The 16,431-nt window shown below is 34.6% G+C and overlaps 1 protein-coding gene across 1 annotated transcript in view; it reads right to left on the minus strand.

Moving 5' to 3' along the window:
* Window positions 1–580: 580 nt before the first annotated feature.
* Window positions 581–16,431, minus strand: part of LOC130469914 (uncharacterized) — a 39,506-nt gene continuing 23,655 nt past the window's right edge. The window contains exons 4-11 of the mRNA XM_056839440.1: window positions 16,160–16,404; window positions 15,555–15,767; window positions 15,380–15,472; window positions 14,241–14,342; window positions 13,836–14,113; window positions 13,516–13,590; window positions 11,293–11,418; window positions 581–947 (exon numbers count right to left, since the gene is read on the minus strand). Of these exons, the coding sequence (XP_056695418.1) occupies window positions 581–947; window positions 11,293–11,418; window positions 13,516–13,590; window positions 13,836–14,113; window positions 14,241–14,342; window positions 15,380–15,472; window positions 15,555–15,767; window positions 16,160–16,404 (1,499 nt within the window). The remainder of the gene's footprint in view (window positions 948–11,292; window positions 11,419–13,515; window positions 13,591–13,835; window positions 14,114–14,240; window positions 14,343–15,379; window positions 15,473–15,554; window positions 15,768–16,159; window positions 16,405–16,431) is intronic.

The following is a 16,431-nucleotide window of genomic DNA, read 5'->3' on the forward strand; positions in this document are numbered from 1 at the left end:
TTATAACTACCTTGATTGTATTGGGCTTGATTGCCAAGACCATGAGATTGACCATAGGGTGCTTGGCCTTCATAGCCTTGCGCTCTATAGCCAACTCGGCCTTGACTATCATACCCACCTCCTTGGCCATAGCCTTGGTAGGATCCATACATAGGGGGCCCTTTAGGAGCTTGCCTAGCAAAGTTTTGACTATTGTGGTTATCATTTCTAGACCTCTCATTCATAGCATGGGCATATTCCATATCAAAATCACCTTCACAAGAAGGGCCATAATCCACATAAGACACATTATGCACCAAAGGACAAGCATTAGGGAAATAACCATAGTCTTGACAATTATCCGAAAAGATGTGCCCGGAGGCATAGTGTCATAGGAACTAACCTTGCTCTTCCCCTTGGTGAGAAGAGTAGCCGAAGGCGGTGGAATTGTTGATGGTGATGGTGGTTGACTTGGTGTGCTCTCTAGCTTTTCCAATCTCGAGCTAAGCTTCTCAATGATCCTAGCTTGCTCCATAGCATATACCGACCCTTTACCATCATCATTCCTACCCTTGCCATCATAGTCCCTTGCACCAACATGTCAAGCTTGGTAATTTTGGGCCACATCCTCAATTATCTCTTCAATTTGATCTTCGGTCTTGTTCATGATGGGACCACCCGCCCCCGCATCTAGACTCGTCTTGGAGGTTGGGCTCAATCCCAAGTAGAAGGTTTGAAGTAACAACCACTTAGGGATCCCATGGTGAGGGTACTCCCTTTGGTATTCTTTGAATCGGTCCCAATCTTTAAAAAGAGATTCATCCCGCTTTTGCCCAAATGATTGAATTTTGTGGCGATATTCCGCTGTCTTGCCATGAGAGTAGAACTTGCTCAAAAATGCTCTAGTCACTTCATTCCAAGTGCGAAGTGAATTTGTCTTGACCTCCTTGTCAAGCCAATCACTAGCTCTCCCAAGGAGAGGGAAACGGAATAGAGTCAACCGCACATAGTCCGAAGTCACACCATTGTGTTTGATTGTATCACAATAATGTTCGAATTACTTTAGGGTGCTCGTGTGGTGACTCGTTGCTCTTCCCACAAAAAGGATGGCTTTGAACCAAGTTAATCAAAGCGGGTTTGATTTCGAAGTTATTAGCATTAGTTCTGGGAGCTTAGATACCACATGTTGCCTCAAATGGTCCCGGTATACCCAAATTCTTGACCGGGAGCGCCATGGTTTCAAAGGTTTGCTCACTTTCTTCTTGTTCCACGCCTACACTCAAGGATTCAAATCGGTTGTGGCGTGACGAGCGAGTTCGAACGCGCCTTAATCTCCTTAATGTCCTCTCCAATTCAAGGTCAAGAGGGTGGAGAGACCTTTGACGTGATCGACCTCTATCAAGCATACAAACTCAAAGAAACACGTGAGTATTGCAAAGGGAAAAGAAAGCAAACAAGAATGCAATATTTTTGTATTTTTCTAATGGTAAACTAGTCTCAACAAAACTCAATAACAACGACCGTTCCCCGGAAACGACGCCATTTTGATAAGAGTTTTTTTTCCGTCGTTGAAAAGAAAACCACCCGACCAAACAAAATTTATAAACTCCTAACTAACTGGCTATATGGACTATAGCGGCAAGTATAGGGATCGTCCCATAGAAACGGTGTGCATTGAGTCAAGGCGTTAAGCAAGTTTGGACAAAAGTTGGTTTGAATTAATTTCTAGGAAAACTAAAGCTAACAATTAAACGAATTAACCAATATAGGGAAATGCTAGGGAGTCGGGGATAGGCTAGGGAATTGGGGGAAATGATCTAAACAATCAAGCTAGCAATCATGATGATGCAACTACTTAGTGCATAGGGGAATAGAATCGAATGACGTGTTCGCCACCTCTCGGATGGAGCACGTGAAGCACCTAATCTATGGAAGAGCTTTCGCCTAATCCTAAACTAGATAACTTGCATATAGGAACCACTATTCACTTGCATAAAATAGGCTCACAATGTCTTCCCAAACCTAGCCTATGCAATCCAATCAATTCCAATCAAATAGTATTTGCAACTACCACTCAATTAGTCATGGATATTGATCCTATCACCAAATCAAATTTAATTACATCAATCAATCAACATTCAACCATCAATTTCCCCTAATTATGCCCCTAGATTCTCCCCTATCCCTAACCTAAGTCTACTCACTACACATGCTTGAAATTAGGAAATTCATGAATTCTAAGCAAGTAATCATGTAATTGAAAGGGTAGAAGGAAGGAATCAAGCAATTAAGCATTCAATTGCAAAATCAATTAGAGAATTGAGAATCAATGAAACTAAAATCAAAGCAAAGAGGAATTCAAGAATCAAAGAATAATTAAAGAACAATAGCTAGCAAGAACAAAGAACTAAGGAATTGAATCAAAATTGCAAGAAATTGAAAGAGAGTTGAAGAAATTACAACTTGAAGCTTCAAAGCAAGGAGTTTCTCTCTCTAGAAAATGCTGAAAATGTATTTTGGAATTCTCAAAATGTAAATCTAAAATTGAATGTTCTACAATTAAAATGAAAAATCTATTTATAAGTTTCCCCAAATAGAAGCTTTAATTCAAAAATCTGCAGCCCGCGTCAGTGTTCGGTCATACATACCCTTTGTACGATCGAACAGAGAAAACCAATTCGAGCAAACTTTTCATCCTGTGCGAGCAAACGAAGCGAAGACAAACTCCTTCGTCATGTGCGACCGAACAGGAAATCTTGTTCGGTCGAATGAGCTTTTCTTGGCCTATGTCTCCTTCGAATTCTAATTTGGTCGAACAGCTAATCATGTGTGGGCGCACAAATTCTTGTGCCGTCGAACGAAATCATGTGCGGTCGTTTACCAAAATTGGGGCATTCTGTCTCCAAAATCCAATTTGTGCGATCGAACAAAAGGGCTGTTCGGTCGCACAAAGCTCCATCTTCCATGAGTCCACCAATTCAGTACTTTTGGGCGCACGAACTCTTGTTCGGCCGCACATCCCCTGTTTTGGCTCAATTCTACTTGTTTTCCATCATATTTCACCATAATCACCTATAAAGCACAAGATGGAAAGAATCTTATAAGAATCATACGAAAAGCGATAAAAACTATGAAAAAGCATAATAAACTAACGTGAAATCCTAAGCTAAGAGCGACATAAATGTCGCTCATCACTTAGATTTGAAATTATTCATCAATGATGGACCAAGGCGAAACTTAGTACATACTGGGTATTAAGATCTATTTACAAAGATCTTCTGATATCGTTTTAGATTAAGTAATGGCATTTACTAAATCAAACACGAAAGACTCCATTGGAGATATTCGACCCATGTGAATAAATCTAAGTAAAGAATGTTTGACCTATGTATAAGCATTTTCTAAGTTAAACATCAAAGAATCTAATGAGATTCTTCACCTATATTATATGTCAAAGAATTTAGCTGGATTTAGTATCTACTGAAATTGGATAGCTAAAGTTACATGAATAGAATTCAATTGGGAATTATTTTGCAAAAGAATTTATCATGTATGATATAATATGAGGATCGCAAAAAACGTATCGTAAGACTTTAGGCATGACGAACATATACCAATCTCTATTGATCTATGTGAAGATCAACTAGATTGATATCAAGAAAAACTTATGGTACTTGAAAAGGTACATAAGAATAGTACTTGATTCAAGGAAATAAAGATATGCTAAATATTGATGCTACACGCATAAACACTGGCAAAGGATCAAGCAAGATCCCTTTGGAGTTAACCATTGGCAAGGACGAGCTATAGAGCATCTTGTTTTGAAATGGCAACATGGATTGGAGACCATGAGTTATTGCGTGGGAAATTAAACATTAATTTCTATGTTCTGAGATACAGATGGAAAGTCTTCCACATATCTATGAACTGCTTGGATAAGTAAATCCAAACAAAGCATCACTAGCAACCTAAATAGTTGAAGTAAAAGTAATTATTGCCTAAGAAGCAATGAAACAGAGTTGTTTATGTTAAAGAGTTCTTCACTGAACTTGGGTGGATCACATGTCTGCTGACTTGATGGTTCTTCATTGCAAAATGCGTAGAACCACTATTGTAGCAAGAAAGACTAGATCACGAAAGAAACATACTCAAAAGATCTTATCATCATATCTCGAAGAACATTCGATGAAAAGGATATTAAGATTGGCAAAGCATGATAACTAAACCTATGCAACAAGTGAGAAACAACACTCACATTGTGGCACTGGAAATCAAGCATAGCTTTGAATTCCATTAATTGTTTTAAAGATGGGTTGGAGGCCCATGGTTGTAAAACATTGGGGTTGAACATTTATCATATATGAAATGTATTTTCATATTCCATTTAATCTTGGTTTAGTATTAAATGATGAGTCCTTTCAATTTGACAATATACTCAAGATAGACTGTCAGGACCAGTCCTGTGACTAAGAAATGTCTATCAAGTGAACTTGAAAGTCAAAAGTTTAAAATGGTCCCTGGTCGGAGTTTTCTATAAAGATGGACGCATAGAAAACGCTAGACGACTAGAATGCAAGATGACTAGTAGTTTTGTTTCTTGAACTATGTGGACATGGCAATGTCGCAATCATTTGCATAGATACTTACTTGTGACGGCGCAACCCGCCAACAATCGCAAGGCCAGGCCCAGCGCGCCCATGGCTGCGAGCAACGCGGGCTGCGAGCAGCGCTTGTGCTGTGAGCAACGTGTGGGCTACGAGCTGCGATGGGCTTCTCCGCGCGCGGGCATGGCCTGCGTTCTTGTGGGCCATGCTCGTGTGTGTATTGAAGTTTGTGCATGCATCGAATCCTTAAGCAAATAGGATTAGATTAAAAGATTAATTTCCTAAGTTACTAGTTTTAAGTAAACTCTAATTCTAATAGATTTAGAATACTTGAATCCTATTTCCTAAGTTACTAGTTTTTTTTAAAAAAATCTTATCTTATATTATTTGATTATATATATTGTTACCGATCTTTTTAAAAAAAAATCTTATCTTATATTAAAAACAAATCTTATCTTATATTGTTACCGAATTTTTTTAAAAAGAATCTTATCTTATATTAAAAAAAAATCTTATCTCGTCTAGGTCGTGTTGGATAATTTATGGTGATGTAATGTAACGAACGAATCAAATATTAGCTGGTTCTTTCTTACTTAGTTATGGAATTTCTTATTTATTCTAAGCATTTCCTTATCTAGTGCGACCCTTTCATTATTAATACCCAAGGAACAACTAAAATTAATCAAATATTTTTACGAGAACGTATTATATATTGTAAAGGTTGCAAGTTTTACGATTCAATAATCAAATAGTGTATACATTAACCCACTTATTAAAGGTGGGTAGCATTTCAAAAAGGTGAAAAATAGTATAGACATTAAACCTTTATGTTTAGGCCCCTTGAAACAAATATTAGGAACACCCAACCAATTAGGTTATGTGAAAAAGTGTTTGAACATCAAACAAAATTAGAAGTAAAATTATTTCCAATAATAGTATGTTCTTTTTTGTACAAAAGAGAGGCAAGCCTCATACAACATGAAAGAAACTAAGCATAAAATAATGTATGTGGTCACATAATCCATGTATTTCGGAAATCATATTTTTCCAATGATCTAGTCACTCGTATACAAATTTGGAAAGACCCAAAGGCCGAAAACGATATGAATATTCAAATAAAGTGACAAACATGCCATTTTTTTTTGTTAACAAGTACTATTGTGTACATTGTTGTTGGTAAGAAAACAGATATACTTGTAAAATATATTATTTAATGGATTAAAATCTCTATATTGTAAACACAAATTTGTTTCCTAAGATTATTACCATGTACTACTCCATTTCATAAAGATCTTTATAGTAACTATTTGCACAAATATTAAGACAAAGGTAGTAAAGTTTGATGAATATAATAAAATATGGATAAAGCTAGTAAGGTAAATGGTTAAAAAGATGGGTGGGTGTAAGAAATAAATTCTGATCATGACAAGATCAGAACTGATCTGTACATGATCAGTTCTGAGCTGGACATGATCTGTACAGTTTAGTTCTGATCTGGACATGATCTGTACAGACCAATTCTGATCTGAACATAATCTGCACAGAGTCGATATCTAGACCAGTTATAATCTGGACATATCGATTCTGATCTGGACATGATCTGTACAAATCGGTTTGGATCTGAACATATTGGTTCTGTAAGGATCGATTCTGATTTAGACAAGATCTTTGCATATTTGAACATGATCTGGATATGATCTGTACATATCAGTTATGATCTGGATATTATCTTATCATATCAGTTATGGTCTAGATATATAATGGTTCTGATCTATAAAAATCAGTTCTGATATGGACATGACCTGATCATATCGTTTCTGATCTGGACTTAATGGTTTTAATTTGAACATGATGAATTTGAATGTTTTGTTTATGTTTATTATTCCTTAAGTAATAGATTTTAATTGCACCGATAACAACATTCTTTTTTATTAAAGCAATAATATAATAGTAATAAAATATTAAATCATGATATTAATATATACCAATAATAATAATAATAATAATAATAATCTGGTATGATCTGATCTCATCTGAAATGATCTGATCTTAACTTATTTTTTCTGATCTGGTCTGGTCTGATCTGATCTGATTAAATCTGAAATAAGTAATAAGGTCCTGAAATAAGGTGAACTAAATAGGGCCTAAGTTCAAACAAAAATAAGAGTATTGTAATATAATAATTATAATTATAATAATTATAATTCAAATAATAGTGATAACTTTGTAAATAATGTATACATTGAGTGGGGGCCCAGATTGTATCTCAACTTCCCACTAATTATTTTAAAAAATGTACAAATTTGTTAGCATTTGATAATATTAATAATTATTATTATTATTATTATATTATAATTATTATTATTATCATTATTATTATTATATCATTGTTATTGTTATTATTATTATTATTATTATTATTATTATTGTTATTATTATTATCATTATTATTATTATATCATTGTTATTGTTATTATTATTATTATTATTATTATTATTATTATTAGTATTATTATTATTATTATTATTATTATTATCATTATTATTATTATATCATTTTTATTGTTGTTATTATTATTATTATTATTATTATTATTATTATTATTATTATTATTATTATTATGACAACCAAAATTGTTGTTGTCTTGATCTGAACAAATATGTCCAGATCAAAACTAGTGTGATTAGATCATGTCCAAATCATAATTGTATCTCAGTATCTTTACTTATCATGTGTAGTTAAGAAACAATTTGTACAGATCATATGAAGATCATAATTGATATGTCTAGACCAGAACTGGTATGATCAGATCATGTCCAGATCAGAACCGATATATGTCTAGATCTATACAAATCATGTTCAAATCAAGATCGATATGTGAAAATCATGTTCAGACCAGAATCGATATGTCCAGATCATGTCCAGCTCAAAACCATCATGTCAAGATCAGAACCTTCATGTCCAAATCAGTACCATTATGTCCTGATCAGACCGGTATGTACAACTCATGTCTAAATCAGAATCGAACTGTACGTATCATGTTTAGATAAAAACTAGTTTGATCAGTATGTGCTTTTCATGTCCAGATCAGAACCATCCGGATTAGAATCGGTCTATGTCCAGATCTATACAGCTCATGTACAAATCACAATCGATATGTTCAAATCATGTCCAGTTCGAAACTAGTTTGATAAGTATGTGCAGATCATGTCCAGATCAGAACCATAGTGCTAGATTATAACCGGTATATGCAGAGCATATCCGGATCAGAATCGATCTATACAACTCATGTCCAGATTAGAACCGATCTGTATAGTTTATGACCAGATCTGAAGCAATCGGTCTAACTCAGAACATATACGTCAAGATCAGAACAGTATGTCCGAATAATGTCCAAGGCTGAACCATTATGCCCATGTCAAAATTGGTATATCCAAATCATGTCTAGATTAGAACCGTTCTATCCAGATATGCACCAAGTATTTTTAATATATGGAATAGTTAAATAATGACTAATTAAAGTCAAATAAAAAATTTAAAACTGTAGTTAAATAATGACTAATTAAAGTCAAATAAAAAATTTAAAATTTATAAATTTGAATAAAATATTTTAAAATCATTTAATATTAATTGTAGTTTTTATTTTTTAAATATTAACTATGAAAAATCAGATCATATCAAATAAAAAAATATAAGTTCAGATTAGTTTCGTTAAATTAATTAACTTGGTTCTCATTTCGTTAGCTTTTATGGTTTGGTAAATTTTAAAATATGGTAATTTTCTGAATTTCTTTAATATTGTAAGAAACAAATCTATAAAGTTAGAATAATAAACATCAAAATTTGAAAGAAGTACACTGCCAAAAAAATAGGAACTATCCATAATATATTTTATCTAACACGACCCAAAGGGGCTTGGTTATTTAATTTCATGTGAACGACAACGCAAATAAGTAAATAGAGTGTCCGAAATTACCGATATTTTGCAACACTCACTCTCTTGATTCTCTTATTTCTAAAGTTATTTAAATCTTTTATTATTTGATCCATTCGATACACTACAAAAAAACGCGGCACATTGTGACGCTTTTTGGGACAAATTGCGACGCTCTAAAGTGTCGCTATTTCACATAGCGACGCTTTGGGAGAGGGTCGCTATTTTCATTGCCGCTATTTACCGACGCTTTAGAGCATCACAATTTGCAAAACAGCGATGTATTTCTCCGTCGCTATTTGGGATATAGTGACTCTATAGGGAGTCACAATGTTTAGACTATATAAAGTGTAACTATTTGCACGCGGATAGACACATTTTTCCGCCACTATAAACCATATAGAGACGCTTTAGACACCTGAAATATATAGACTCTTATTAGAGTCACTATATGTTTACTTTCGTGCGAGGTCTCCCCATTCCCTCCAAAATAATTTAGACCCTTTGAAGCGTCACAATTTGCATCATATTATTTTTCATATATACGTAATAATTTAGAGACTTTGGAGCGTCACAATTTGCATCATATTTTTTTTCATATATATATAACATCATGCTATGATTCATATATATACTTAAGTAGTTAATTTAGAAAAAGTGATAAAAATCATCCATACATTAAATTAATTCGCATAGTCTAGTCAAACTGAAATAAAAGCGATAGTTTTAAAACAAAAATAACTTTCTAACTAGCATTATCATTTTTTCTACAAGATAGTCCAAAACTAAATAAAAAGAAGGTTACGAACAAGTAAACCTATCCTTATGCTAGCTTAGCTTCAAGATAACTTGTTCATCTCTTGATCTACATTTACTATTACCACTTGAATCATCAATAATCTGCAAAGAAAATTTATGTCAAATATATATGAATTGAGTATGATGAACATTCCATAAAATCAAGGGAAAATTAACTGTAATCCTAACCAGCTTGATCCTAACTACTAGTGGTCTTCTCAAAATAATACCAACTATTAATCAAGGGAAAAATTAAGGGAAAAATGCATGATTATTAAAAATATAGGCATGAACAATGAATTGTTGTCCAAATTGAGTTGAAACCCAAACAACAACCAACAAAGAACAGTATGCCTGACTGACTGCAAACCTGCAAAACTATGCAACAACAGGACTGAGCAGCAGCAGTCAGCAGTAGCAATAGCAGCAGATTCAGTTACTTCTCATGTGATCAAAGCTGTAGATTCTTAATCTTTCGAGTTTAGTTCCTCTTGTCAGTTATAGATTTAGATTAAGACCTCAAGAACTTTCTTTTTTTCTTTGATATAGTATTCATTAAATTATTGTCATCTTGAACTTGTTCAGCCAAGCAGATTACAGATATGGGTATACGCTGTATACCATGTTAGCTAAAAGATGGTTTTACTTCCATATCAAAGAGCTGAAAAGAAAATGTAAATAAAGTTCAAATTTTCAAAATGTCTACTCTTATATATATTCAGGCGTAAAGAGAAGAAAAGAAAGTGATGCTTACAAGTACAATAGCTAAAGAATTTGTGCCTTAAAAGCTGGAACAAACTGAGTTTGTTAAATCTGAAAAGACCAGGAAGTGCAATACTACTACGTACCAATTTATAGTTGAACTACTACTACTACTACAAAAAAGTCAGCAATTCAACAATAAGGTCAAGAACAATGTTAAAGAATCATGATTAGTTGTTTACCATTTAGCAAATACCAAGTCAGTAACTCAGTCAGGCACAACTACGGACTACCAATCTCATGAATCCCTAAACAACACCTCAATAACAATTCAATTACTACTCAATTCAGTCACTACTAAAGCACTAATCATAATCTAATAATCAGTAGTCTACTGGTTGGGTGCTGATATATTGCAACAGATTCTTGCTTGCCGCAACTGTTCACATTTTCCTCTGCTTCTTAATTCTAAAATACAATTAGATAATGTGACTAATTATTGACCAGTCTTGGAAAGCTGTGGCATGTGAGCTTGTGGCTAATGATTGATAATTTACTTACACATGTTCAGGAGCTCTTATCAAGTTATGCATCCAACTACAAATGTAAGACATCAATGGACTAGAAGACATCTACAAGCTTGGCCTACATGTCACAACAGTGGACTAGAAGACATCTGCAAGCTTGGCCTACCACAAGACAGCAGAATTCTTGGCCTACCACAGTCATGGCAGACTAGCTGAGTTTTATGGAACACTAGCTGAGATGGTTGCCCAAAAAAAGACTATCGAGCTATATCACCTTAGAATGATGAATCACCGTAAAAAATACTAGCAGACTAGCTGTAGTTATGTATCGTTCTCTTAAGAACAACTGCAGTATGCTATTAGTATCTCTAATGCAGTATGTGAAATTGTTTCTAAACATGAGTCACATCAATATTCGCAAATGAAAATGCAATGACCTACCTCAATTGGAAATAAAATTATTCGCGAAATGAAACCAGCCCAGCATACTCAGCAGTACAACACAAACTCCTCCCAGAAAACCGTGAGTCCAGAAACTTAAACTACATCCCAAAGCACAGGAAACATGCAGCATACAAGATATTTGAACCAGCTAGCCATGCACACTCAATCACAATTTAAGAGGGTTCGGACTTCAGAATAAGGAAAAATCAGACCAAGGGAGAAGGAAAGACGGGGAAAATTTCTAACATGGTCATACAAATAGGAAAGCCAAAAGAACCACTGATAAAGCAAGGAATAGATTACAGTTCGTAAGTGTCTAATTCTGGTTCGCAGGCACTAACTACAAGAAAAACATTCTTTTGTACTTTTGAAAACTTACCCAAGAAAAAGAACAATTGTCTGCATGTGTTGATAGCAGCATTGTCTATACTGCATATTTTAAACAACATCATCAGTGTTCAATCATGTTAGTGCAAGTTCACCGGCAGTTAAATATCCCATGGAAAATTATGATACTCTGGAGTATATTTTAAGTCATTCAGCTATTTTGAATTTTAAAATAAAGCTCATAATCTGTACACACATAATAGCTTCTTAAATTCCCTGCGGCAAAGGATGCATGGCTAATTCTTGATATTTAGTATTGACAAAGCAGTAAAATTTAATTTTGAATAGACCCACTTCAAAATGTAGAAATACACTTTCAATAAGTTAGAATTTATTTGTGTCTACACAAAACATGGCCAGAACGATAAGCAATTAGAAAAGCAAGAACGCAGGGGAACTATGCCACAACTAGGCTAGACCAGCCGTAGGAATAGCAATAGCAGCAACAGCAGTAGAAATCTACTCGCTTTTACTTAGTCCTATTTATGCCAACTTTTTGTTCTCAATTTATCATCTTCCACCCCATTCCACTGGACTCAATTATATTTAATAATTCTCTTACTCTCAATCTCTTTCCTTCTAAAAGAAAAAGGTAGTAAGGTAACCACTTGAGTATCTTGATTTCTCCTTAGTTTTTGTTGTTAAAGTAGCTAATCAGGAAAACGGAGGTTGTACCATGTGGGTCAATTGCAAATTGCATTTTCTACTTGTGAGGAAAAGGCAGGACGACTAAACTCTGACAGCATGGGGTAGGATCCATGCTAAGAAGCTAGATATTATTGTATTAATGTTTCTTCTGTTTACATGTCTACACTAACTCAAACTAGAGAAATATGGAACACAATAGTCAACTTCACCAAGAACGGCATACTGCTGAGATGAAGGTTTACTGCTGAGACCACTCTCACCAAGAACGGCATTAAATCGCTTAGAAAAAGAGAAAAAGAGAACCTATGAAGTGAAACCGACCCTTTCACATCAATTCAAATACACAATATTCTGTCAAGCACAAAAAATTTCTAGGTACATGAAGACATGAAGTAAGAATTAAACAAATTAAAGGAAAGACATCCAAAACATCAATAATGACAGTAGCATTTTCTGTACTGAACTTGTTAAGACTAAGTGGTAAGATCTGAGAAATTCGGTGATAGAAGAACCAGGAAATGGCCATCCAAGTATTCTTTACAAACTCGACTAATTTTTCATAATTACTTCTCAAAAGTATACAACGGCCTAGTAAATATAGTTATTCCTTAATCCTTTTCATTGCAGATCCATACAGATTTATCTTTTGGTTCTTGTCCTGTGATAAAACACATTACCATAAGCCAATTTTCACTGCAGCGTGGCACATTATGCTAATTTCCATCAAATGTCATGTGAAATGAGAAATAAGAACCAATATATGCTATTACATTTTGGCATGTCAAAAAAGTTTCGCAGTCTCAATAGCAAAAAATCCTCCAAAAAGCACCGCACAGAACACAACAAAGTCATAGCCTTATTTCCCAAAAGGATGGGGTCGGCTGCATGAACATTGATCTTATATATATATAGTTTATATATATTTATTTATATAGGGCTATTGAATTCACTTAACCCTGAAATGTGAATCTCCGATACTCCAAGTTAGAAAAGAACTGATCAGAACAGAACTGATCTGACTAGTTCTGATTATTTTTTATAAGATCAGTTCTGTTCTAACCAGTTTTGTTTAGATCAGTTCTGTTTTGATCAGTTAGTTCTGTTCTGACCAATTTTGTTTAGATCAGTTATGTTCTCACCAGTTTTGTTTAGATCAGTTATGTTATGATCAGTCTGTTCAGACCAGTTCTGTTCAAGCTTATATTTTCACCTGCTGATGAGAAGGTAATGGTCATGGATTACATCGCGGATTTTTGAGCTAGAATCTAGGAACGATTAGTGTGCATATCGTCATATCCTACCAGCCTAAAGATAATTCTCAAAGTTTCAGCTAATATCAACATAATACCTTATTATGATAATACTAAATCTAAGCATCTACCTTCTAATCTCACCATCATCCATAAGTAATCGACAACTATAAAGCTTGTTTCAGCTATAAGTTTATCTATAAAGCATGAAATGCAGTTAATTAATTCCTTATGACATTACCTTGCATTTGTCAATAGTGTCAAAGTCTCATTTCTCGGCCTGGTTGTCACCATTGCCACCAAAATCATCAGTAATCTACAAAAAGCATTATAATATGTAAATTAGATATGCCACATTTCAGGTAATGATACATGATGCTCAATCAGAATAATTTCCAGAAATAACTAACCATATTTATTGTTGATTCCGCACCATCTAAAAGGTTCGATGAAACATTCCCTTTGCGTACTTCCTTCAAAACTTGTCCCAAAAAAGAAGCAATCATTTTAAATGATTGTGTTGTTTCTTCAAACTTGGTGTTCAGAACTTGATTTTGTTACGCAAGGTCCTCATTTTGCTTCTTGACAACTGATATTTCACCTTTCATGTTCTCCACTTCCATAGCATTGTTGTTAACATAGCTTGACCCTTCTTTCCTCAGCAAACCTTCCACTCCAAAGATGTCTCTTTGCTTCACTCCAAATCCATAATTCAGAGGACATTTAGGTACTTCACCTTTATACATGAGCTCATTAAAGACTGCATTCTCAATTTCAATTACGGGCTTTGAAGAAGAGGAACTCGCAAGATTTTCTTGGACCTTTTTGTTGGCATCCTCCTGTTATATAATATGAAAAGATCACTCAAAATCTATTAACCAAGAATACTATGTACAAGTAAAGAAAAAAATAAATAGACTTCAAGAGACAAGATTGATTTATAGAATTAGCTCAATGCAATGATACCACAAATTGATGAGGAAGTGTGCCCTCTTTAAAGCTTCCATCTTCTTTGGAGTAAACTGATTTGAAAAATGCCAATTCGCTAAACTCTCCTTTCTTCTCTTTCTGCAATTTCAGGAAAAAAATAAATTGAAAACTGAAATTTTGAAGTTCTTAAACCGACTATCACTATATTTGTTTAACACTTTGAGTTGTTATCCCCGTAGTAGGGTTGCTGGGTGCATTGCCACTTTGCAAGGGGTGACAGAGTCGGCAACAGAGGCAGTGTCGGGCTAAGGGGAATTCAGGAGTACGTTTCCTTGTAGATGCAGGGAAGATAATAAACAGAAGAAATATCAGCCAATAGTTGCTTTATACCTGTATTCTGTTTGTTTTGTTACTGTAACAAGTGGCAAATATTAGTTCTAGTTATTAAGATATTAGGTAAATAAGTTTTTGCAAACTTGTTTGCAGGTACATCAACATTATTAGAAGTGAAGGACTTGAGATATCACAACCAGCACTTGATCCTGTTAAATCAGTGGTTCATCACCCTATTACTGCTCGCAGGAAGAATGAAATACTGCCTTTGTTGTTTAAATTGAATAGTTTTTGCAGCTTCATGAACTGCAGATGGACTTCATTGCCTCTGCTTTCTGATGTTTTCTACTTTAAACTTGGAGTAGCCACGCACACCCGCTCCCATCCCCAGACCACCCTCCAGAATCATACTTCTTAGTTCCTGTTAAAAGTTGACTCTATTTGACAGTAATAGTGTTAGGTAACCCCGTTTCCTGATCCTAAAAGCTCTAAGTTCATGAGAATCTAGGACAACTATCTCCAAAACGTTTGAAGATTCACATAGTGTATACTTCTGCAACATGGTTTATAACAGAAACGGAAAGTAGGAAGATTTTCCCAGCTGCTGCTTTCAATTCCATTTGCCCGCATAGCCAACTTTTCTACATTTCTCTACTTTAACATTAGAAAACTAAAGAATGTCCTTATGTGTGAGATTAGATATGCATATACGAGTAAATATTACTCTTATTTGTTTATGAATTTTAGACTTTTATATCACTCTTATTTGTTTATGAATTTTAGACTTAGCACCTATAGCAATTGAAATGCTACAAACCAAATAGCTAGGTTGAAAAGCATACCATATCAACTCTTCGATTAGCAAAGCTTGTAGCACCACTGTTGTGCTTATTGCCTTGTAAAGCTCGAGCATTTTTTCCCATTTCAGATTTTTCCTAGTTTCATGAAACCAATGTTAGCATATATAGGTGAAACAAATAAAACTTACTAAATTTAGGATATTTTGGGGTCACAAACCATGGCCTCTGGTAAAAGCCAATAATCTACCAATTCCGTCCAACTCCTAGTGGACACTCCATCAGGCACGTTGGCATAGTTCTCTTCTCGAGATTTATTCACTGGATCGAAAAAATCCTTCTTCAATTTGTATCGATGATTGTTCCATGGTTTGTCAATACGCATCACTAGTGCCTTGTTAACTACAGGTCCATCAGGTAACACAAAATGTTTCTTCAAAAAAAAAGGAAAAATTAAGTTACGCCACATTAGTAAACAGTAAAGTAGAAAGAGAAATTCAATACTCAAATATGGATGATTATGGTGCAAACCAATGTTAACAAAATAATTTGCCTAGCTAGTTCTGATCAGATCAGATCAGACTGATCTGATCTGTCTGATCTGATCAGCACTGATCTGATCAGAACTAGCTAGGTGAACTTAGTGATTCTGCAGAAACTTAACCAGGGGTCGGAACCCCCATGACCAAATAAAAACCTGAAAAACGGGCAACTGATTGATGAACACAGATGGAAACAGAATAAATTTAAAGCTAATTAAACAGTTAACCAAGCTAAAATAAAACTACAATTAACATAAGTGTTAAGAACAATAAATCCACATACCCGAATCATTGTAACAACATTAGTTTTTAACTGATTGTTCACAGCACGCCAACTTGGGACTCCCACTGGACAAAGTGAATCATTTTTTGCAATATCTCCAAGGAAGCTCACAAGGATCTTCCCACCTTTTCGAATAGGTTGGTTGAATTCATTGAGCTTGACAATGTATCTGAACCCCTTTGCATCATGCCAAACGTCTCGAGGCAGAACTGGTCCCTTTACCAGATGTCGTATTCCATCAGCATCTGTCACAGGAGCTAAATGAGACTAAA

This window comes from Spinacia oleracea, chromosome 3 (genome assembly GCF_020520425.1).
Source record: "Spinacia oleracea cultivar Varoflay chromosome 3, BTI_SOV_V1, whole genome shotgun sequence".
In the NCBI taxonomy this organism is placed as follows: domain Eukaryota; kingdom Viridiplantae; phylum Streptophyta; class Magnoliopsida; order Caryophyllales; family Amaranthaceae; genus Spinacia; species Spinacia oleracea.